General features: G+C 48.0%; 2 protein-coding genes across 2 annotated transcripts in view; both read left to right on the top strand.

Moving 5' to 3' along the window:
* Positions 1-892, top strand: part of LOC114656423 (transcription factor CP2-like 1) — a 37,718-nt gene extending 36,826 nt beyond the window's left edge. The window contains exon 15 of the mRNA XM_028808060.2: positions 242-892. Within this exon, the coding sequence (XP_028663893.1) occupies positions 242-279 (38 nt within the window). The 3' untranslated portion in view covers positions 280-892. The remainder of the gene's footprint in view (positions 1-241) is intronic.
* The window catches only part of clasp1a (cytoplasmic linker associated protein 1a), a 991,009-nt gene that overhangs the window by 379,123 nt on the left and 593,448 nt on the right, over positions 1-18,438 (top strand). The gene's annotated exons all lie outside the window — the stretch shown is intronic.

Raw genomic sequence — 18,438 nt, 5'->3', positions numbered from 1 at the left:
TGGCATTGAGTGAGTAAAGCTGGAAAAAATATTAGTTTGTGTGTTTTCATTTAAGGCTATAAAGCAAAAAAAATGGGAATATTTCGGGGGGGGTGGGGTTCTTTTCTGTACCCACTGTTTCAGTCTTGGAATCGGCGTGTGACCTCAGTGCTTTTGGGGGTGGGCAGTTAACTGATGGCAGGGAATTCCTTGGGACCCTCCTGTCGCCGCTTACGTTACGATGTCTTGTTTCTAATTGCAGCTGAAAGCAACGACGGCTACCACATAATTTTAAAGTGACATTGGAAGAGGGCGACCAAAGCGAAGAGCTACAGACAACTCCCAGGACTGCCTCGTTTCCCAAAAAGCCTTAAAGACTTGAAAATGAAGAACAATAAGAACGTCTGGTGAAATCGCCTACAAACCGCATCAAGTGACGTGGTGCTTACCTGAACGTGGACATTCACAGCCAAAGACGGAAGGACAAAGGAGGACGTCGCACGCACGAATGCACGCAGGCTTGCTTTTTGTTTCATTTATTTTATTTTATTTTTTTTGTTTGTTTGATCCTCCCTTTCCCAATTTTTCTCCAGAGAAATTACAATTTTAGGGGGGGGGGGAAAGACTGGAAAGATGTGGAAGTGCCATTTGGTTCCCTTTGTTTCGGAAAGTTCTGCTGCTTTCTTTATAAATCTGTAATTATTATAGTGTTTTTTTTTTTTTATATTCATGTTTTTGATTCTTTAATTAATGTAAAGATTACAGTGAAGGTAAGAAGGAGCGGCTGTGGCTGCCATTTGAGTGAATTATGAAGCAACTGCCAGGGGGGGCGGGCCTGTGGGCGGGACCAAGGGTTGAGTGACAGGTTTGTGAACCACACGGAGATGATTAAAGTGTGATGAGCATTGCAGAATGACCTGTGCGTTTCTTTGTGTTAGGACTAATGGGCTGGGCAGCACTGGGGTGTACGGCGTTGGCAACTTGGGTGCCCTTCACTATTTGACTTAAAAGTACCCGGCGGCCTACGTACAGCATGTCCAGTTGGAATGAGGAAATCAGAAATGCCCTGCTGCTTTCCAGTTTAAAATACATTTTCAGATTCGGAATGACAATGCCTGCCTGTTAGCGTTACGCACTTTTAACCCGTTGTTTGTCTTCCACGAGGGTCTGCATGATGGACATTTCATCGGGCAGTCGCTTTGTGCATACATGGCATCCACCTTCAGATTTGTGTCTGTGCTGTGAACGCTAGACGAGAAAACATTGGACGCATTTGAAGAGAAGCCATGCGCAGTGCTGTGTGAACAGAAGACGGTGTGTGTCCTCGTCTGCAACCGCGGCGGTCCGCGTTCAGTTGTACAAACTCGACATCATTTGAAAAGCATAACTAGACTGCGATGGGGGCTTCGGTTGACTTTACCGATTTACGAGAATCCATTCATTCAAATCTTTTGACGGCTCAATGGGATCCAGGGTGGCGCCTGCAAATATGTAATCAAATGATTGGTTTACCTGGCGTGGAGAATACTGAAGTGTTGATTGAACCGAGCATGACGACATTGGCGTAAATCGGGCATGCTCTCCCCTCGACTCTCTCGTATACTCAGATATGGGGACGGATATTTGAGGAGCGAATTGCAAGACAAGGATTATATTTTTATATTATGTACATTAAAGAACCATCAACAACAAATCCAATCAAATGAATAATATATTGAATAATTATTATAAAAGTAAAACTTCAGACTCTCTTCATAGCTCAGACCTTTCAGTCCTCAATCTTCTATGTCGCTCTCCTCTGGGCTGTTTTGTCTTTTCTGAAATATGGAGACCAAAACTGAGCACCGTACTCCATGTGAGGCCTCACTAGAGCACCATAAAGCCTGAGGATGACCTCCTTTGACTTGTACTCCACACATCAGGGCGCTATATAGACAGACAAACGTCACATTAGCCACCTTAATTGCTTCTGCCCACACTCCAAAAATATCGGGCGTGCTCTCCACTCGACTTTCGTAAATACTCAGATATGGGGATGAATATTTGAGGAATATACTGCAAGACAACGATTATATTTTTGTATTGTGTACATTAAAGAATCCTCAACGACAAATCAAATTAACCCTTTCGGCATCCCCTGACATCCTATTACTAGTACATATTGTGAGATAAGGCGCTATATTGCACCTGACCTGGCACAGACTCACACTGAGGCACGTGTAAAACACAACAAAGACTTTTTATTGTTTCTTCACCTGTGGGGCACGTCTTCCCCATGAACCCCACAGGCACAACACTTCCTTCTGGAACCACCACTCCTCCCATCTAGCTTCGTCCTCCACCTCCCGACTCTGGCTCCTGAGTGGTGGTTGCCGGCCCCTTTTATAGCCCACCCGGAAGTGCTCCAGGTGCTTGATCACCAGTTTCCGATTGCACTTCCGGGCGGGGCTGCAGAGTCGTCCACACTGGCTCAGGGACCCATGCAGCACCCCCCTGGCGGCCACCCCAGATCCCAACAGGGCTGTGAAGAACTTCATCTCCAATGGAGCCCTGTGGGAAACTGAGGCACCATCATCCACCAGGGAGGCGCCACTAAGCGTCCCAGGGGAGGTCCTGAGAAGCCCATGGTTGCTCTCCCAGAACATAAGTAGAAGGGGCATCCTGGCCGAGCATGGGACCCGGCCACCTGCCACAATATATTTGCAGCCATTTTTGAAAAGCGCAGGTACGTTTGCAGCTGTTAGAACCGTACTGTTGGCGCAGATTGGAGAGACTGGCATACAGTCCACAAAACACGGAAGTGAAACAAGTAGTATTGGAAGTATTTGGCAGCTATCGTATACTAATATCCATCCATCCATCCTCTTCCGCTTATCCGAGGTCGGGTCGCGGGGGCAGCAGCTTGAGCAGAGATGCCCAGACTTCCTTCTCCCCGGCCACTTCTTCTAGCTCTTTTAAGGGGAATCCCAAGGCGTTCCCAGGCCAGTCGAGAGACATAGTCCCTCCAGCGTGTCCTGGGTCTTCCCCGGGGCCTCCTCCCGGTTGGACATGCCCGGAACACCTCACCAGGGAGGCGTCCAGGAGGCATCCTGATCAGATGCCCGAGCCACCTCATCTGACTCCTCTCGATGCGGAGGAGCAGCGGCTCTACTCTAAGCCCCTCCCGGATGACTGAGCTTCTCACCGTATCTTTAAGGGAGAGCCCAGACACCCTGAGGAGGAAACTCATTTCAGCCGCTTCTATTCGCGATCTCGCTCTTTCGGTCACTACCCATAGCTCATGACCATAGGTGAGGGTAAGAACATAGATCGACCGGTAAATTGAGAGCTTTACAGCTCAGGTCCTTTTTCACCACGACAGACCGATGCAGAGCCCTCATCACTGTGGACGCCGCACCGATCCGCCTGTCGATCTCACGCTCCATTCTTCCCTCACTCGTGAACAAGATCCCGAGATACTTGAACTCCTCCACTTGGGGCAGGATCTCGCTCCCAACCATTGAGAGGGCACTCCACCCTTTTCCGGCTGAGGACCATGGTCTTGGATTTGGAGGTGCTGATTCCCATCCCAGCCGCTTCACACTCGGCTGCGAACCGATCCAGAGAGAGCTGAAGATCACGACCTGATGAAGCAAACAGGACAACATCATCTGCAAAAAGCAGTAACCCAATCCTGAGTCCACCAAACCGGACCTCCTCAACACCCTGGCTGCACCTAGAAATTCCGTCCATAAAAGTTATGAACAGAATCGGTGACAAAGGGCAGCCCTGGTGGAATCCAACTCTCACTGGAAATGGGTTCGACTTACTGCTGGCAATGCGGACCAGGCTCTGGCAACGATCGTACAGGGACCGAACAGCCCTTATCAGGGGGTCTGGCACCCCGTACTCCCGGAGCACCCCCCACAGGATTCTGCGAGGGACACGGTCGAATGCCTTTTCCAAGTCCACAAAACACATGTAGACTGGTTGGGCGAAGTCCCATGCACCCTCCAGGACTCTGCTAAGGGTGTAGTGCTGGTAAAATCTGCACTGGCAGTTAATCTCCGAAGTTGGCACTTGTGGTGATGTGGTGGGCTCCGCCAGCAGGGTGCAAATCTTAAGACGATCATGGTCTGTATGGGTTTTAGGGTGGGTTCAAGACCTACCCATTCATCCAGTTTCTAACCTGCTTATTCATTTGAGTCATGGGTGCCAGGATGTACACCGGCAGCAGCAGGTTCAAGGTGGGAACCGACCCTGGACGTTTTTACAAGTCCATCTTGTGGCCTGGGCACACACTTATAATGTAAAGTTCCATGGGAGAGAAACAAGAGCAAGACAGAGAAGAGAACCTGCAAACTCTACACTGGCTGAGATGGACACCCAGGCCTACAGAGTGGTGAGCACCCACACTAACCAATCTGCCGCTCCACGGATACTGCATACCCGGTCCTATTTATCGGATTGTATATTTAATGTTTTGTTTTACAGTCTGTGGAGTCTAATGGCTCCTCGGTTTTCATAAAGGCCATGCTTGCCCTACTTTGAAGACCACAATAAAGCCCCAGATCTTACACAGTATGAGGACATGGCTGGTGGGAACTGATCCTGGGTTCTGAGATAAGAAAACATTCATGCCACGTGGTCTTGAATGTGCAGTTTAAAGTAGTCCAAGGGCACCGTGGTTATTGGCGTCAGGCCTTGTAGAAGAGGGGGAGATGGTCTTCCTTTAGCATATGTTCTTCAAGCAGGTTGTGGTTTTTAAAGATTACATTCAGATTCTCGGAGTCCTCCTGGCAGCCATGAACTCTGCATTGGAGCTCCTCTGCTAAGTGGCTCTGCTCCCATCTCTGCTCACTGGGCTTTAGGTCCATCCACGTCGGCCCAACACTTAGAAGGCTGGCCATTCCTGCTTTGGTTCCACACCTACGTGAGTGAGCAGCTGGCCTCACGTTCTCTAGTCATAGTTTAGTATCTTCTTTTTGGCCATAAATTACCTTTTCTTGCTGATGTGCCATTGCCCACCCTGGGGTCACTTCACGGCTAATAAGGCTACTGTTAAATTATCTGAGAGAACGCAGTAATGGCCATGAGTGCATTATAAACTGCACGGAGTCTCAAGTGGTTGCAACACTTTGTAAGAGCCAGGGCTCTATTGTGCTCTTCACAATATGAGGAGGTGGCTGATGTGACCCCATCCTGGATTGTGACATAAGCAGCCATTAAATCCAGCTGGGCTTGGATGTGCAGTTTAAAATGGAGGCCATGGTTATTGGCATGAGGACTTGTAAAAGTGGAGGAGATGGTCTTCCTTTAGCATATGTTGGTCAAGCAGTTTGTGGCTTCTGGCTCTTCTGGTTTTTAAAGATTGCATTCGGATTCTTGGACCCCTCCTGGTAGCCATGAACTCGGCATTGGAGCTTCTCTGCTAAGTGGCTCTGCTCCCATCTCTCCTCACTGTTCTGCACTTGGGAGGCTGGCCATTCCTGCTCTGGTTCCACACCTACGTGAATGAGCAGCCGGCCTGTCTTCCCCTCACGTTCTCTAGCCATATTTTAGTATCTTCTTTTTGGCCATAATTGACCTTTTCTTGCTGATGTGCCATTGCCCACCCTGGAGTCAGTTTATGGGTAATAAGGCTACTGTAAAACTATCTGACAGAAGGCAGTAATGCCCATGAGTGCATTATAAAGGGCACGGGGTCTCAAGTGGTTGCCATACTTTGTGGTCTTCAAACTATAAGGAGGTGACCCCATCCTGGATTGTGACATAAGCAGCGATTTAAAGCCAGCTGGGTTTGGACGTGCACTGGTTATTGGCATCAGGACTTGTAGAAGGCCGGTCCTTCTTTTGCATATCATGTCTGAGTTACATTCCGATGTTTGCCCCCCACCCTGACAGCCATTAACGTGGCACTGGAGCCCCTTCACTAAGTGGTACGCACCAATCTTTCCTTCATTTCATGGCTGCCTTGGGCTTTAGGTCCACCCATGACCAAGTCTCTCCCGGGCTAAAGGACACAACCTTTGTGGGAATGCCCTCTAGACCCCAGGAAGCTAATTGTATTTTAAAGGCCAAATTGGTAAACGAGCCGTGTTGTCAGCATGAGGTGTGGGCTTTTAAAAGGTAAGACGAGCTCCCCTGGGTTTTATGAATCTGTTTGCCCTGCGGCAGTTGCACACCTTAGTGTTTGCTGAATCGACATTATTGTATGTTTGGCTTTGTGAGATGCCCTCGGGGCAGAGCCGCATTTCTCAGAAAGGGAGGTTAATGAAGACATCATGGCACTGGGGGCTGGAAAGGCTACAAGAACAAAAAAAAAAGAGCAACACTGCTGGTAAATGGCGGCTGAACAAAGTTTGAAAGAAAAGAGATTTTTAAAGAAGACGACCCTTGTGGTTAGAAAATTTTAAAAAGAGCTTCTACAGTCAAGGCTGATGGCACCTCATCAGCAGCAAACGTTACGTCTAATGAAAACTCAAATGAATTAACAAACTGGCTTAGTCACAACTTCTTCATTGCCAGGGGTTCAGCTTACCTGCCTGCAATACTCACTCTGGCCTCTGGGGGGGTTTCTTATTTTTCTCTGAATGTGGCAAAGACAAAAATAATTACGCGGAACGTCTGAGCGGGCTGCATGGCGGGGTACCCAGGGTGGCTGCCCACATTGGCCTCTCTCCGCTTCTTCTGGATTTCCTCGCACATCCCATTTTAGGTTCACTGGGAGCTGTAAACTGGCCACCATGTGAGTGTGCCATCTGATGCCCTGTTAGGCTCTGGTGCCCCCCACAAGACAAAGCGGCCTCACCAAGGAGACATCTGAATATTTGGAGCTCCTAGCAGTAGGATGGCTGCTTGTTCTCAGTTTTGTGTTTGTTTGCTGGAGTGGGACAAATTTTAACAGAGACTGATTTTTATCTTTTAAATGAATAAGTTGAAGGGACATTTTATTTTTTTTTTTTTGCACTGTCTGATACAATCTACAATTGAAACTGGAGAACATTTTGTATAACACATATAAACCATGCTGTCATTTTTTGGGAGTTTTGCTGCCTTCCAGACGTGACGGATGCAGGACCCCCACCAATGCCAAAATACGCCCAGGGTTATTGTATATTCCAGCGGTTCTCAAACTGTGGGGTGTGCCAAAGTAACAAAAAAGGGGGCGCGAATGTTGCCATATGTGGCGTAATTTCGCTATTCATAGGGAAATTTTAAACTTGTAGCGGTGTATCAGCAGCAAAAAATATAGGAATAAATTTTACTAGGGTTTCAAAAAACGTTAGGGGGGGGGGCGATTAAAACTGTTATGAAAACTCGGGTCGCAAAAACTTAAAGGTTGAGAAACGCTGGTATATTCTAAGTTTATTGCACTAAATTACAAGCACAATGCTGGGAGAAATGCTAAATAGTATGATCACCGGTGCTGAGACAATATGGCGGAAGGCGAGGATGCCCCTGTGATGAGAGAGGGCACATTCAGGGCAATACGTCCCCCGGAACACTAGAGGGCGATCCCCTTGGTTCAGAGCGGGGCCACAACACTGCAGGGGCCCGTGGCCACCATCAGGGGGCGCCTGGACAGTTGCCGACTCCTGGGGTCACAGCACTTCCGCCTCACCCTGGCACCTGGAGCTCTTCCGGATGTCCTATAAAAGGGGTCACCTCACTCCATTTGAGGAGCCAGAGTCGGGAGGAGGAAGACAAAGATGGCTGGGAGAGGAGCAGAGGCAGCCGAAATGAGAGAGAGCGAAGAAAAGCCTGTGATTGTGCTACTTGTGTACTGTGCTCTGTCGTGGGGAGCGAAGGGAAAGCAATGAAGTAGTAGTGGAAGTTAAAGCTTACGGCAAATGAAAAGATTAAGTTAACCAACTCTGAGACAAGAAAGTCCCAGCAGTTCAGGGCGGGCACCACGGAAAAATCTGGAAGAGTTTTTCTTTTTCTTTTCCATTTATATTTCCCATTCTTAATGGCCTTTTGTGACATTTTAAGGTTGTGATTTTTCTTCATTCCTGTTTTTAAGTTCATAGCCAGTCATAGCAGGTCAGGCTGGGCGCCATGGAAAAATCTAGAAATTCTGAGGCTAGCAGTGACACTCCGGTTGCCATTACCGTTTAGTGTTTGACGAACGAGTGCAAAAGATCAGCAGAATCGTCTCCTAAGAAAACACGGAGACATCTTAGAATCCCAACAAATGAGAGGAGATAAAACCATACAACTGGATACCTGGTGGGAGCTTCCCAGAAGTCCACACTGATGTTCAGGGGCTCGGGGTCAGGAGCCAACACTCCAGAAGGTGCTCAAACTAGAAATGTCCCAAGAAAGCCATCCAAACAGAACCTGGAAGCACATTTTCACAGCAGAAAGTGACATCTGGAATGGAGGTGGTGGTATCTGCAGCACATCGTAAACAGAACTGTTACCCTCTTCACCTGGGGTGGTGACCCCTAAAGTCCAACTGCTACCTAAGCTGCAGCACAGCACCAGGCAGGCGAAAGCTGCAGCCAACAGAACATTGTAGTCCTCAGGGGGTCCCTGTCAGACCTTCAGACCCTTATGTGCAGCCCCACTGACCCGTCCACCATGCAGCTCCACGACAGCCAAGGAGGCTGTGCTTCAGTAGATAGCGGCCCATGTTGCCATTACTGTCAATGAAGAGGCAGACCAACCAGCCAACCGTGGAGCACAGCTTCCCCAATCTCCGTTCTCCACCTTGTAGTGGTCCGGCGCCGCTTTCTTTATTTTTTCGGTGGGGATTCCAGGAACGCCCCCAGCCTTGGCCCGACCCACACACACTCACAGGCAGAAACACGAAACCAACAAAGGAATAAATAATAAATTAGATGGCAAACCCAATAGACAACCACACCAATCAGACAAACCTCCCCGCTCCCCTACGGCGATAACAGTTTTAACAGAACAATGAACTCCAACGCTAAACAAACACTCACGACAAGGTCCTTATACAGTCCAATGCGGCCAAAGAGGATGAAATGGTTTGGCATGAAGATGACGATCCCGGGAACAGCTTCTGTAATAAATGAATGAAACAGTCCTACCGGTGGTCCTGAGCGGTGAGGGGTGACATTTGCTGAAGCGTTGCTTCTGAAGACGCACGATGACTAATCCACCACTAGCCACACGACAAGCCGGCAGACATGAGACAGTCCATCCATCCTAACGGGAAACGATCCCGGGGCACAATCGACCTTTCAGTGGACACGTCAGACAGGTTACACGAAAACACAGACCTTCCATTGCTCTGCCGGGCTCCCTTTTCAACTTTCCCGCTGGCCTTAATCGTCCTCCAAAGCAGCCCCCGTTCCTGCTTCCATCATCCAATGAGGGAATTCCCCTCTGGGCTGCTGGGAAATGGAGTTCTTACTGTGGTAGCACTGCTACTACCTCATACAAGGAAGTAAAGACGTTTCTGTGTGGCATGGCATCAATACTGGAGATAAACCCACAGCAGGACCCCCTCAGTAAGCTACGCAGGAGGAGTCGCAGCAAATTCTTCCCTCTCAGAAACTGGCACTGCTGCCCTATGAACACCTCAAGGAATGCTGGGTCTCAGAAATTCAGAAAGGTGTGAGTGAGGCTTTGAGGAACAGAGCTTGTTGGCAAAGCAGGTTACAGCCGAACCCATAAGAAAAAGAAAGAAAAAACTTCGCCAAATTTTGCCAATCAACATTATAAACTGCCCAAAAAATGAAAGGCACACTTTGAAAACCCATCAGATCTCAATGGGGGAAAAAAATCCTGCTGTCTGTCTCTACTGCTATTGACTAATATGGTGATGTGTGAGGAACAAAAGGATGGAAATGATCAACCGACAGAGGGACCCCCCGAAAATCAAAGGGAACAAATGATCAGCCAGGCAGGCAGGCAGGCGAGTCCATTTGTCAGAAATGTCATTGCAGCAACTCCAAATCCAAACCCCCCCCCCATGCCTAACAATGTCCTAATGAGACGACGGATTGGTGTCCTGGAGGATCTCCTCCTAGATCTGGACCAGGGCATCATTGAGCTCCTGGACAGGCTGACGCATCGGATGGACCAAAACATAATGTCCCACCCAGAGATGTTCTACTGGATTGAAGTCAGGCGAGTAAGTGTGTGTGATCTTGGGGAGGGGGGGGTGGGGGGGGGGGATGGGGTATAGTCAATAGGATCAATTCCTTCAGCCACTCGCCACATGAGGCCTGGCATTGTTGTGCACCAGGAGGAACCAGCATACCTAATGGCAGTTCTGCAGTGCCGTTGTCTGGCCTGTAGAGGTCTGTGCGTCCTTCCATGGTTATCCCTCCCCACCCAGACCATCACTGACCCACCACCACACCGGTCATGTTGAACGATGTTACAGGCAGCATAACGTTCTCCACGGCTTCTCCAGACCCTTTCACGTTTGTCACATGTGCTCTCATCTGTGAAAAGCACAGGGCGCCCGCCAGTGGTGGACCTGCCAATTCTAGTATTCTATGGTCAATGCCAATCAAACTCCACATCGTGACCTCAGGCCACCATCATGAAGTCTGTTTCTGATTGTTTGGTCAGAGACATTCACACCAATGGCCTGCCTGCCTGCTGGAGGTCATTTTGTAGGCTCTGCCAGTGCTCATCCTGGTCCTCCTTACAGATACTGATGGGTCCTGCTGATGGGTTAAGGACCTTCTACAAGGGGGCCCTGTCCAGCTCTCCTACAGTAACTGCCTGTCCATCTCCTGGAATCTCCTCCATGCCCTTGAGACTGTGCTGGGAGACACAGCAAACCTTCTGGCAATGACATATGGTATTGATGTGCCATCCTACCTGTGCCAACTCTGTAGGGTCCAGGTATGGCCTAATTCTACCAGTAGTGACACTGACTGTAGCCAAATGCAAAATGAGTGACAAAACAGACGAGGAGGGAAAAATGTCAGTGGCCTCCCTCCGCCTGTTAACCCATTCATTCCTGTTTTGGGGGTCTTCTCAGATCAATAGCCCACAAGTGTCATTGACTTGATGCTATACTCTCATTAAAAAAGGGGTCCTTTCATTTTTTTACACAGTATATAAAATACGGCCCCTATAAACTCTAAGCGTATCCTTGACAAAAGCTTCCAGTCGGGGTTAGGGGTTAGGGTTGGGAGTTGACAGTTTCGAGTTACAGTGACAACGTGAAAGAAGCAGGTGAGGAGGCGAATACTTTCTGTCACAAGTAGTTAAGATGTCCACAGGGGATAACGAAGCAGCCAGGACAGGTCGTGCAATCAAGCGGCTTGCGTGGCTCGTCTTGTGCCGATTACTCACTCGTGTCATGCCTTGAGCTGTTATGAAATGGTTAATGGTTAAATACGCGACTTATTGTCCCCGGCCGGCCAGTCGTAGGCGTCGTGTGTCCAGACTCCATAACCTGTGGCCAGAGGACACTTAGCTGCCTGCACCCGTAGCCGGGGAGGGGTCCTTGTAATTAAGCCATTTGTATGACTTATCTTGTCCCTGTTGTTCCTGTTACTCATCCGTGTCAGAGCTCAAGTTCTTATCTCGTGGGAATGAGAGATCACCTCGGGCTCACATATTTGAGCTGAGTACGCAGCCTCAAAGGGTCTCGGTACCCTCAGAGAGAGGCATGTTGTACATTCGGGGTAAAGAAGCGGTGGCCATGAGAGAGTTAACCCACCCACACAAAGTCCTCAAGTCCTCATTCGCTGCCCGCCTGTCTAACTCATTCAGTGGTCCCAAGCTGCTGTCGTCTCACGGGAATGAGACCCTCAGCCTGAGTGTGGACATTAAAATACGACGTGGATCCTGAACAATTCATGTGATGTGCCAGGAAACACAGGTTGTGGTCACGAGACATCTGTGCCATCGCCAGCCAGGAAGATCCACTCCCATAATGCACCTTTCATTCTCTCTTTCAGTGCTGAAAAAGTCCAACTACTCTGCAAATGTGTTTTGCATTTTATTGTCACTCTTAGCGTCACTCTTTGGCAGACGCAGAATGTCAAGGATGGCAGCACAACCAGCTCCTCTTCATCATATTTATGTTTCATATGCAAAAATAAAGGCATCATAACCAGCATAAGTAGTGATATCACAAAAGAAAACTGAACATTTAAAATACAATTAGAATAAGATAATAACATCTCTTGATTTGCTTTGCTTTGCATTTCCAATTCTGTATTCCAGAATTTAAAACCAATTTCCTTCCCAATGTCCCTTTAGAAATCAAAATGGTGGCCACATCTGTGATGCATCACTCCCTGTTAGTTCACATGCCCGACTTATTTATATATTTAGGGCACAGTGATGCACCGGTTATGCCAGGGCCCTGGGTTCAAATACTGTGCTCTTCTCACAGCCCCAAACACCAGTTGGAGATTTAAATTAGGCCCGAACGAGGGGGTAGCTGTGTGGGCCAGTTGGCACTGCCATGCTTATACACCAAGTGCTGCTTGAAAAGTCTCTGGCACCCCATGACCCTAAACCGTATCCATGTCTTAAGTTCATGGTGCAAAATGCCATGACACAGGAAGAGATGCTTTAAATAAATTCAGAGGAGATCATATGCCCTCTTTGTATCGCAGTTGTCATTAGAGTGGCACACCACACCTTGCAGCTTAAAGGCATATTGTGACTCCATCCTTTTGGCAGACAACCTGGAATTTTGTAACAGTAGGCGGATTACTTAAGAAAACAGTTGAAGCCGAATGAAGGGCTGGCTGGGAACTCCTCTGCCAGACTCTCCACGGCTGCCAACTTTCACTTTTGCATTTCCATTCAACCCTTAGGAATAGCTGAGTGGCAGGACTATGCCCTCAATAAATCAATGTGACCTACATGATAAGAATCTAACAGAGGCAGTTCTTGAGAACGGGAAGGAGATGTGCGACACTCTTATTGACGCTAATGCTACTGCAGCTGTGGGCATGCAACTCACTGAAAAGTGCCAGCTGGCATCCGCTGTACTTATCAATCCATTTATGATTTTAAACACTTCTGTCATGCATCCCCTTAATCGCCATTTGCATAAACTGAGAAGGTTCAACTTCTTCAAACTCTCTTCATAGCTCAGACCTTTCAGTCCTCAATCTTCTATGTCGCTCTCCTCTGGGCTTTCTCTTGTGCTGCTTTGTCTTTTTTGAAATATGGAGACCGAAACTAAGCACCGTACTCCAGGTGAGGCCTCACTAGAGCACCATAAAGCTGGAGGATCACCTCCTTTGACTTGTACTCCACACAGCAGGGCGCTATATAGACAGACAAACGTCACATTAGCCTTTGTAATTGCTTCTGCCCACACTCTAAAAAAAATCGGGTGTGCTCGCCCCTCGACTTTCTCGTATACTCAGATATGGGGACGGATATTTGAGGAGTAAACCACAAGACAACAATTAGATTTTTATATTATGTACAGTGCATCTGGAAAGTATACTGTTATCTTACAGCCTTATTCCAAAATGGATTAAATTCATTTTTTTCCTCAGAATTCTACACACAACACCCCATAATGACAACATGAAAAAAGTTTACTTGAGGTTTTTGCAAATTTATTAAAAATTAAAAAATTGAGAAAGCACATGTACATAAGTATTCACAGCCTTTACCATGAAGCTCAAAATTGAGCTCAGGTGCCTCCTGTTTCCCCTGATCATCCTTGAGATGTTTCTGCAGCTTCATTGGAGTCCACCTGTGGTAAATTCAGTTGGTTGGACCTGATTTGGAAAGGCACACACCTGTCTATAGAAGGTCCCACAGTTGACAGTTCATGTCAGAGCACAAACCAAGCATGAAGTCAAAGGAATTGTCTGTAGACCTCTGAGACAGGATTGTCTCGAGGTACAAATCTGGGGAAGGTTACAGAAAAATTTCTGCTGCTTTGAAGGTCCCAATAAGCACAGGCCTCCATCATCCATAAGTGGAAGAAGTTCGAAACCACCAGGACTCTTCCTAGAGCTGGCTGGCCATCTAAACTGAGTGATCGGGGGAGAAGGGCCTTAGTCAGGGAAGTGACCAAGAACCCGATGGTCACTCTGTTAGAGCTCCAGAGGTCCTCTGTGGAGAGAGGAGAACCTTCCAGAAGGACAACCACCTCTGCAGCAATCCACCAATCAGGCCTGTATGGTAGAGTGGCCAGACGGAAGCCACTCCTTAGTAAAAGGCACATGGCAGCCCGCCTGGAGTTTACCAAAAGGCACGTGAAGGACTCTCAGACCATGAGAAAGAAAATTCTCTGGTCTGATGAGACAAAGATTGAACTCTTTGGTGGGAATGCCAGGCGTCACGTTTGGAGGAAACCTGGCACCATCCCTACAGTGAAGCATGGTGGTGGCAGCATCATGCTGTGGGGACTGGGAGACTAGTCAGGATAAAGGGAAAGATGACTGCAGCAATGTACAGAGACATCCTGGATGAAAACCTGCTCCAGAGCGCTCTTGACCTCAGACTGGGGCGACGGTTCATCTTTCAGCAGGACAACAAACCTAAGCACACAGCCAAGATATCAAAGGAGTGGCTTCAGGACAACTCTGTGAATGTCCTTGAGTGGCCCAGCCAGAGCCCAGACTTGAATCCGATTGAACATCTCTGGAGAGATCTTAAAATGGCTGTGCACCGACGCTTCCCATCCAACCTGATGGAGCTTGAGAGGTGCTGCAAAGAGGAATGGGCCAAACTGGCCAAGGATAGGTGTGCCAAGCTTGTGGCATCATATTCAAAAAGACTTGAGGCTGGAATTGCTGCCAAAGGGGCATCGACAAAGTATTGAGCAAAGGCTGTGAATACTTATGGACATGGGATTTCTCAGTTTTTTTATTTTTAATAAATTTGCAAAAACCTCAAGTAAACTTTTTCATGTTGTCATTATGGGGTGTTGTGTGTAGAATTCTGAGGAAAAAAATGAATTGAATCCATTTTGGAATAAGGCTGTAACGTAACAAAATGTGGAAAAAGTGATGTGCTGTGAATACTTTCCGGATGCACTGTAAGTGAAGGACACGTCTGAAAATTGTTGGAAAAGTGATTACGCGACTTTCTGTCATGTCAGATTTTCCCGCTGTAGTCGCCGATCTCGTCTCTGTACCACGTCAGTTTACACAACTGAAAATCACCGCTCACGTCAATCTTCCTGCACAGTCATGCTCGCACCCCTTTTCTGATGGCCAATAGCGTGTTGCCTGTAACATAACAAAATGTGGAAAAAGTGATGCGCTGTGAATACTTTCCGGATGCACTGTATATATATATGTATATGTATATTGTGGCACCCAGACGGGGCTCATGCCTGGCCGGGACGCCCAGGAAGACAGGAGGGCTCATTCCTCCTCTAGACCGCGAGGGGGCGTCCACCCTGGTTGTATTGGGGGCCATGGGTACAGGGCTTGGAAGCCCAACCCTGTAGGGGCCCGTGGTCACCGCCAGGGGGCGTCCCCCTGCCTGAAGGACCCTGGACCCCAGTACTTCTGCCACACCAGGAAGTGCTGGGGGCGAAGAAGACAGGGAACACCCGGAGTGTTTCCGGGAGGACAGCCGGCACTTCCGCCACACTGGGGCGTGTCCGCGGGATTGCCGGTGCACACCTGGAACACATCCGGGTACGGATAAAAGGGGCCGCCTCCCTTCATTCGAGGCTGGAGTCGGGTGGAAGAAGGACAAGGTGATAGAAAGAGAGAAGGAGGTGGTCCGAAGAGGCAGAGTGGTTGGCCTGGACTTTGGGGAAGATTGGGGTTTTGTGGCACAATACATGCCTGATGTACACATGGAGCGCACACAAATTGAGGGTAAAAGTCGGTCGCCTTAAAAGGCGGGTGAGCCTAGTTGTAAATATTAGATGTATAAATAAACGTGTGGTTGTGAAATTAACTGTGTCCGGGCCAAGTTCCACAATATATAGCCTAAAAGGAAATGATATGGAAACCCTAGATAAAAACAATATGTTAGAACCAGGGAACAAAGATAAAAAATAGGAGAACATAAGCACAGTCTCTTGGAAAAATAGAGTTAATTTGGATAGGATCTGTCACAACAATACTCAGTCTGATTATCAGAACAAATGTGTATTGATGGCCCGTGCATTCTGAGCACCCATAATACTGAAAACACCCAGCTGACATGCACAGCGGTGCGGACAGAGCTTATGGGAACTCTGCTTTTCCCTCACTCTAACCTTTGCTTCCTTTGTTTAAGCCAATTTTGTACCCACCGACACACCGCACTCTAAATTCCTACTTCGAAGTTTGCTCAAAATCAAGATGGACAGTATCATCGGCACCTCTCCGATTAGCTGCTTCCTCATAGAATTCCAGCATATTACTGAAGTAAGACCGTCCCGGTCTGAACACATGTCGAGTAACTGCTAACAAGCCATGTGTTACTTGATCTTTTCCTTAATAATTCCTTCCAGTAATTTCCCTGTGATGCATGTTAAGTTACTGGGCTGCACTTCCATGGATCTGCCTGATCAGCCGTTTTCTACAACTGGATAATACTTGGTAGCCTCCAGTCTTTAGGACTTTATGGTGACGTCCTCAAGACGCATGTCAAGGGTTTGTATCTGCACTCCCCAACCTCCTGAGGCACTCCGTGATAAATGTTACCTGGTCCTGGTGATTTGTGAGATTTCAGCCTGTTTAATCCTTGCTGCACTTCACCCTCGACAACTTCCAAGTCAATCGGTCTCTCCTTTGTAGGATTATCAACATCTTCATACACGGTAATAAGGTTAAAGTTCAAACATTTACTTCTTGACTGCCTGCATATTCTCACTCACCTTCACCATTTCTAACACTCTTCCCCTCCTCCTTGAATGCTCTTTTACTACTAAAATGTTAAAAGACTTTCTTTGGGTCATCTCCTGCCATTTCTGCAAGATATGTGACATCACTGTGACACTGGCTGATGACACCACAACAATCAGGCTTACCTGGATGAAGTGGAGAGTCCGTCACGTTGACGACAGTCTACACCTGAATGTCAGCAAGATAAAGGAGTTGATTGTGGACTCTGAGCACCTCCACCAGTCTTAACAGAGAGGGTGGACAGTTTGAAGTACTTTGGTGTCCACATCTGACCTGGCGGCCCAAGCCCATTGACACTTTAGTGAAGGAAGGTACGACAACATCGACGCTGCCCTCACAGCTACTAAGGAACTTGTACTCATCCACCATTAAAAGTATCCCAACAGGAAGCCTCACCGCCTGGTCTGGGAACGGCACCCAGCAGAGAGAGGGGTGCAGTCAGCTGAGCACATCACTGGATGGGCCAGTCTTTAACTCTTTTTGGGCGGATGTCGACAGGAGGGGTTGAGGGCACACGCTGACAAAAATCGACATCCAGGGGTAGAGGGCGACAATCAGCCGTTACGTTAAAGGCATACCCTCTCCGCTTGGAGGAATGTTAGACTCATTGACTCGCCATCTAATCCTTGCCTGTGCGTGAGTTCCGAAATGTAAACAAAGGCAAGATGGCATCGACATCTCACGAGGGAGCGAAGCGAGTGCAGAACAACAAACGATGTTTGCGCATTATCGCTGAGTCGGACTCTGATTTTGTTAAGAGTATTCAGGAGATCGAGCAAGAGAGTGAGGAACTGGCATCAGCTAATCGGACACCAGCCGATGCCGCCCCAGCTGAGCACATTCATGCACCAATGGCAAGGTTCGTGTGGCAGGAATACCCAGACATTGTTTCGTGGGAGCCAAACTGGCTACCAGACTTCACAAGACGGCATGGCTTGCTGTTGGACACGACAGATTACCAGCCGCTGGACTACTTCAGGGTGTTCTCTCCTGAGGCTACCAAGTTGTGTGGTAGACAGTAAGACGTTAGGGTCTTTCAAAACTCGACTTGATGTTTTCTTGGAAGAAATAAGTGGATAGTACTGGCGAGCTTTGTTGGGCTGAATGGCCTGTCCTCGTCTACAGTGTTCTAATGTTCAGCTACTGTCAGACGAGACAAACAGGTAGGCAGAGCAATTGTTTGAATCGCGGGAAGTGCCAGACAGGCGGACTGAGCGCCACTTTCCTGCAACATATGAGGACAAAAAAAATACCAACCTGACTGTGTTGTGTGCAGCAACAGACAACTGAAGAGGAGGCACCAGTGCAGCTCATATGGTAAGAAGTGCAATGTGGGCAATTGGCTGCTTTGAGCGAGATCAGACTTGGCAGGACTTTGCCGGGTAACATGTATGTGATATGTATGTGAAATCATAGAGTATGCAGGCTTATCCAACATGCAAGACAGTAACATTTGTCAAAAATAAAATTTTTTTGTTGGGTTGATGTGTTAAACTATTGCTTTATGTTCTTTTTTTAAAAAAGAGAGTTTTTGGGAAAATATTAGCCCTTCAGCATTTCAGTCCAGCCGGGACGTCCCTCAACAGAAGAAACCAGCCTTTTCAGGACATTACATCCCCCGGGACACTAGATGGCAGCTCTCCTGGATGGAAATGGTTCCTCGGATTCCCGCAGGGCAGTATGGGACATGGAGTCCGTCTCT

This window comes from Erpetoichthys calabaricus, chromosome 8 (assembly GCF_900747795.2).
Source record: "Erpetoichthys calabaricus chromosome 8, fErpCal1.3, whole genome shotgun sequence".
NCBI lineage: Eukaryota > Metazoa > Chordata > Cladistia > Polypteriformes > Polypteridae > Erpetoichthys > Erpetoichthys calabaricus.
This window is presented reverse-complemented; position numbering and strand designations above follow the sequence as displayed.